The sequence below is a fragment of the Larimichthys crocea genome, chromosome XIII, assembly GCF_000972845.2.
Source record: "Larimichthys crocea isolate SSNF chromosome XIII, L_crocea_2.0, whole genome shotgun sequence".
NCBI lineage: Eukaryota > Metazoa > Chordata > Actinopteri > Sciaenidae > Larimichthys > Larimichthys crocea.
In genome coordinates, this window is record NC_040023.1 from 7,256,418 (window position 1) to 7,262,840 (window position 6,423).

At 41.7% G+C, this 6,423-nt stretch overlaps 1 protein-coding gene across 2 annotated transcripts; it reads right to left on the bottom strand.

Moving 5' to 3' along the window:
- si:dkey-81h8.1 (hypothetical protein) lies at positions 1-5,425 on the bottom strand. Of its 2 annotated transcripts, XM_019253558.2 has the most exons (9): positions 5,069-5,425; positions 3,609-3,711; positions 3,313-3,426; positions 3,185-3,241; positions 2,956-3,093; positions 1,443-1,490; positions 1,211-1,324; positions 1,003-1,101; positions 1-907 (listed from the first exon to the last, which is right to left on the bottom strand). In XM_019253558.2, exons 2-9 carry the CDS (start codon positions 3,702-3,704, stop codon positions 800-802), a joined length of 774 nt encoding a protein of 257 aa, XP_019109103.1. In that variant the 5' UTR covers positions 3,705-3,711; positions 5,069-5,425; the 3' UTR covers positions 1-799. The 2 variants fall into 2 exon arrangements, with proteins under 2 accessions (XP_019109103.1, XP_019109116.1); XM_019253571.2 differs by lacking the exon at positions 1,443-1,490.
- Positions 5,426-6,423: the final 998 nt, after the last annotated feature.

Below are 6,423 nucleotides of genomic sequence, written 5' to 3' on the forward strand. Positions count from 1 at the left end.
TCTTCTTATTGTGGCCTGGGGCTTGGGGACTATACAGTAGTTATATGACACTTACAAATGTATTTACAAGGCTAAGAATTCAAAACAAAGCTGCTATTGAGGTTATTAGCATTATAGGAAATGTAGAATCCAATATAAGGTCCAAAAGTCCAAAATACCTCGGCCTCTGCTGCCTTCGAGCTTTAAGCTTTAATCTCAAGATAACAGGTTTGAAATGGACGATAGATAGTAGATGGACTGCTGTAATACCATGTCAATTAATACTGGAATGGATTAAAGAGATAGAAATAAGTAAAAGGTTAGTTTAAAAAACAAACATCGACAATAACAGTCACATATGTTTTTTCACCTTTGAAAGGCTGAATAGTACCAGGTTACTTTCTAATTAACACAAAATGTGCACAAACTGTTAGTGAAGTGTTTAAATCCTACATACTCTAATATAAGATCTTTACTTTACTTTACTCCGCTCGTCTTTCTCCGACTATACAACGTTTCTTGTGGTTTTAGTATTTGAAGAATTCGACATTATCAATAAAACTGATCCATATCATAACCACAACATAACTGTAGTGCGAACACTGATGCTGTGTTCATGTCATGCCAGAAGTGAATGGACAGGATGACAACTTGTTGTCATGTAAGACTTTAATGTTTGATTATTATTTTATTAACTTGCCTTCAGCCAAATGGGAGAAAACTGGGTCCTAATTACGACCACCGAATAGTTTTTTTCCTAGTTGACATCCATGTTTACACTGTCACTGACATGACATGACACCACAGGGTGTGTTTCAGATCACGGTTCTGTGGTATCAATTTCTATCGGCTCCACCTGTGGTTCAGTGGGCGGGGTGGAGATTTCCTCCACCTGCTCTGAATCTGGTTCAGTCACAACAACAGCCACCTGTCGATACAGATACAGAAACACAGTCAAATGTGAGTACGGCTTGCAGCAAATATCACATGGTAACTATAACACAAGACTTTTGTTTGGGGTACCTGAGATGGCTCAGCTGCGGCTGTAGCAACTGGAGCAGCCTGCACGGCTGGAGCAGGTGGAGGGCGAGTCTGTGGATAGGCAGGTCTATGGCTGGGAGCCTGCAGGACACACATCAACCAACTTTTATTGTCTCAGTTGGCTATTTCAGCGGTAGAGAAGGGACTACTAGAGGTCAAATATTACTTGATGGAAGGTATCGGAGCTCACCTGGGTCCCACCAGCAGCTAGGACGCTGAGTCCGAACAGCATCGCAGTGATACAGATCAACAGCTCCAGCACCAGGAAAATCACCAGTGTCCCCAGGATCCCGTCAATCAACAGCTAGACGGAGAAATCCAAGAGCATATTTACGGTCTTCTGTCTTTCTGTCTTCTACATGCACTCTACAACAGAACCTATCTGACCAAAGTATGAGTTGGAACAGTAGTCAATCACTTACTTTACACTTTTGCTCGATCAGCCCGGTGCATTTCCTGAAACAATGTTGCTGCAGTGGACAGTAAAGACAAAGAAACATGGAGTCTGCTTTTTTTTATATAACACGTTGCGTCAGCTATGAATTCATGTGATTCTGCTAAAAGGGAAAAACGTGCAGTCATACATCAGTGATGGCTCTGTGTATGCTACATAGCCTGCCTCCTCTACTGCATGAAATGAAATCTCCATACACTGCTCCCGTGGCGTCGATGATACACAGAGTTCAAGACTAGCTGGTGAATATAAGTCAGAATTTAGCAGCTTAAAGTGTCGGATATTTCCTTCAGGAGTTGGTGGAGACCAAAAAAGGAGCTAAAAGACGCTAAACTACTTTATTTACATTCATCAGGTGCACTTGCATTTGTTTTAATAAAGAACCCACTCCAATATCTAGGGAATATAAGGAATTTGATGGTGGTTTGTTGAACTCCACAACATTTTAAACAAAAGTGGTACTGTAGGTCAACCACTGAACTTAAGAGCATTGCTGCTTCTTTGAGCTGAACTTTTACTGTCCAACAACACTTATCATCCATTAATCACCACTGAAAAACCTGGATAACAGTCAGTTCAGCGTTGTAAAGGATCCGTAACTTTGTCACAGACTTATGAGTTTGAATTGTTGATTTACCGAAACACAACAGGACTGACACTGTTGGGATATATATAATATAAGACATTTTGTGAATACTGCCAAATGATTTGTAAAACTATAATTCCATTTCTCATCACAGCATGCTCTCTTATTTTGAAATTTAGCACCCAGTACTGTCCATATACTGTATACCAAAAAACCCTTCACTGCTTCAGGTTTTAATTTTGAAAGTTTAAGCGCAGACTGGACACCACTGCACCATTAAAATGACGCTGCTCAAGGTTTCTGCCTCTTAAAGGAAGTTTTTCCTTGTCACCGTTTCCAAGTGTTTGCTTATAGTGGTATAGTAGTAGTCTCTCTAAATAATCTTAGCGTCATTAGATAATTTCTGCACTATATAAATGAAATTGAATCGAGTTCATTTGAATAACGAGTCAAAACAATCAGGATCACTTCAAATTACATAAAAAAATGTCGAAACTTTGAACTCACAGTTCTTATTTATACAGTGACTGTTTGTAAGTTTAATCTGAGAGGGTTTCTTTTTGTTTTCGGGAATATATTTCTGTCCTGCAAACATTGTTTCAGTCTTGCACCAGGCAAGACTCAAATCTTCCAAAAGCAAACAATGCAGAGAGTAATGAGCAATTTGTCTGGCAGCACGTTTGTGCCATTATTTAAGCCAGTCTATCACAATAAGTGCAAGTTCATGTTGAAGATTGAGTGATGTGCTGTGGATCCTAATCAGGCTTGTAACATGATCTGCCACAGAGCCAGAGAAACAGGCAGCAGTTCTGTTTTGCCACAGTTTTATAACTAAAACTAAAACACAATAAATTTCATACAGTGCTCTGGCCCGTGTAGGTTTTAAAGACAATACCACGGCGTGCAGCTCCAGTCTGCGGCAGTGTTCGCAGTGGTAAGAGTCCTGGCGGTAGGGGAGGTGTTTGGACATCAGACCCAGAGCGGCAGTGGCGAACGCAGCACTGATGAGATGCAGAACCAGGACACATTTCACCTGCAAATGACAGCAGTGTGTGAGCACACAGGTACAATCATAGTATCATCATAGAGCACCTGAGATGACCCAGACTGTAACATGGACTCACCCAGAACAGAGTAGGTTTCCTCGCACTGTGGACCAACACCGAACCAGACAAAGTCACCTGATGGGTTACAAGTTAGTTAATATTCAAGTCCATGAGAAAAATATGAATCTACACGTCGTCTAACAGACCTGTACGACAACGATCAGGAAGAGGGCCACATCTCCCGTAAAGTGGACCTCGTGGATCTGGAGCACAGAGGCACTCAGACAAAGAATCAAAGCCCCAATAACGATCTGGATCGCCTGGAAAGGGGGTAAAGAGCAGAGATCAGCACGTCAGCAAGTCCCACAGGTGCATTAAAAATATGACAAACATCCTTTTAAATCAGAAGTTGGACTTCTCTGAGGTTATGCTATGTCTCATATAAGTCTGACTGACTGATTAACGGGATATGTTTTTATGTAAACTGAATGGTTCTGCTCACCCCCAGGGTCTTGGGCTCCATCTTAAGGTGGGACTGCAGCTGGCCCGGGGAGAGATTCCCCACCGGGAGCATCGGGTCTTTGTCATTCTGAGCCATCCTGGTACTGACGGAGAAATGACAGAAAGAGATTCAGTCAAAGAGAAAGAGTGACTACAAAAAAAAAAGACAGAATATGTTGTAGGATATGCACAAGGACGCACACATGTGCACACGTGCAATATACAGTTCAGCTCAGAGGCTGAACACGTCAATCTAATGATGTTGAAATCAGCAGTTCATTGTTTTTATGCCCTCACAGCTGTCATTTATATTTTGAAATTCTTCTTTAAAAAGATAAGCTGCATGGCATCAAGTGTGGAAGCTAATTTTGATCTAAAAATCTATGATCTTATTGATCTAAAATTAAATCCTGTCACCTCTAGCCTTTATCTTAACCCTAACTTCTGTCCCAAGCTTGAATACAACTGCCGAAACGTCCTCTTTGCAAGATAAAACATGATAAAATTCCCTCTAGGGTGCCCTCAAGTGGAGAAAATGTAATGCAGCGTCATACAGGATGCCCTACATGCCAATAATTTAGTCCAATCCACTGAGCAGTCACAAATGTTTGGAGCTTTAACTTCATCTCAGCTTCAGGTAGATGTTAGTGAGCTGTGAGAGGAGTCACGGTCCATCTTCTTAGTACCCGTGTGACTTCTGTGCATAGTTCACATGTTGTCCTCTAAATGGAGGTGTCTTTCATAGACAATCTGAGCAGCTGATTTAGAGTTTATTAATTAAGTAAAAAGGTGACACTCTTTCATATTCCTGTAATTCATTTGAGATGAATGCACCCGGCACACGGATGCTTCAGCATTTCCAATATCATTCACTGCTGCAGGCTGCACCAGGCCAAAGCCTGAACATGCAATAACAGCCTTGAGTCAGCAAAAACAGACTTCTGCCACAACAAAAATAGAATGCTGGAAGAAAACTGAACTCAATATTGTATAAATATTAAATATGCATGTGCCGACATGGAGAACATTCAAGATATTTACAAATGTGCATGTTAAATAAATGTTTATTTCATGGTTGCTGTTTTGTATGATCTTTAAAATGTTGTTAAATTTAAAGAAGACCTTGAAACAACTTTCCTTTTAAGGATGTCCTTCAATATTCATCTAAAAAACATTTTTTGCAGTGCAGTATAAAGACAGGACACAGTCCGCAGTGGGACTTGGCGCAGCTCCAGGAGCCGCAACAACACAAGTCAGGCCGCTCTGTGCAGGACTCCTGGATATTTTTGGACACCTCCCTCCATCTCCTCCTCCATCTCCTATCCTCATAAATGTCTCTCCAAACAATCCTGATGCCAAAATGCACAGTGACGCTTCCCCCTCCTCAGTCAGCGGCCCCGGTTTTCAATGACACCTCGTCCTGTCCCGGGTTACCTGGATGCGGTAAACAGATGATCTTACCTCAGCTGTGCTCACCGTCTCTTCTCCTTCTTCGCTCCGTGGAGGTGTTACCAGCTGATGGTGTGCTGTCAGTGCGTGAGGCTGCTCTGCGGGCTGCAGCAGGGTGTGTTCAGGGGCTGGATTTCACTGCAGCAGTAACACTGATGCTGAGACTTGTTTCGCAGACTTGCTGTCTGATGCAGTTCTCATGCACGACTGCGGAGCCGCATCAGGCTGAGCTCCTGTTCACATCACACATCAACACCGCACCTGTCTGAAAGTGTGACACGGCTGACACTGAATTATATTTGAGTTATTTAAACGAGTTTAGAGTTGCAGCTGAGTGTGAAGAGATGCTGAGGGGACTGTCCCGACAATTTTTTGGACCCCCCTATAATCACATGTGTAGTTTAGTTTTTGGAGACCCCTAGTGGTGATGGAGCTCCAACTGGTGACAACATGCAAACTTTACACAGTAGTGATGCTCAGCCTGCCTCACAGCACTTCTGCATCACCAGGCATCATGTATAAGGTTACATTATGATTAAATATTTATTTGGAGATTATATATATATATATACATATATATACATACACACACATTACTTGTATGTATGCAGGCCATGTAAGGCCAACTCATGATGTTACAGAAATGTGATTCCACTGCATTGATGTTGGGCTGCCGGGCTCTGGACTGAGTGCTGGAGTTTAAGTAAGTCATCGACGTCTTCGTTCAGGCAATTATTCTTGGTCTTCTATGTTTTGAACACGAACACTGAGCTGTAACCATAGTAACTTACTGATACTGTAACCACAGTAATTAACTAATACTGTTACCATAGTAACTAACTGTCACTGTAACTATAATAACTTACCATCATTGTAACAATTGTAATTGTCACACCTGAGCTGTAACTATGGTTGCTTACTGTCACGGTAACCATAGTAACTCACCATCACACCTGAGCTGTGACCATAGTAGCTTGCTGTGACTGTAACCATAGTAGCTTACTGTCACTGTAACCACAGTAACTCACTGTCACACCTGAGCTGTGACCATAGTAATTAACTGATACTGTAACCATAGTAACTAACTGTCACTGTAACTATAATAACTTACCATCATTGTAACAATTGTAATTGTCACACCTGAGCTGTAACTACGGTTGCTTACTGTCATGGTAACCATAGTAACTCACTGTCACACCTGAGCTGTGACCATAGTAACTTGCTGTGACTGTAACCATAGTAGCTTACTGTCACTGTAACTATAGCAACTAACTGTCACTGTAACCACAGTAACTCACTGTCACACCTGAGCTGTAACCATAGTAACCGACGTGTTCTCACTTGTTGGAAAAACTTTACAAAACAAA

Excerpts from the sequence above, each read along its gene's own strand:
- si:dkey-81h8.1 (XM_019253558.2), bottom strand. The coding sequence starts at position 3,704 with ATGGCTCAGAATGACAAAGACCCGATGCTCCCGGTGGGGAATCTCTCC. Across the intron at positions 1,325-1,442 it reads TGATCGAGCAAAAGTGTAAA|CTGTTGATTGACGGGATCCT; the intron begins GTAAGTGATTGA and ends TTCTCCGTCTAG. Across the intron at positions 908-1,002 it reads CCGCAGCTGAGCCATCTCAG|GTGGCTGTTGTTGTGACTGA; the intron begins GTACCCCAAACA and ends CTGTATCGACAG.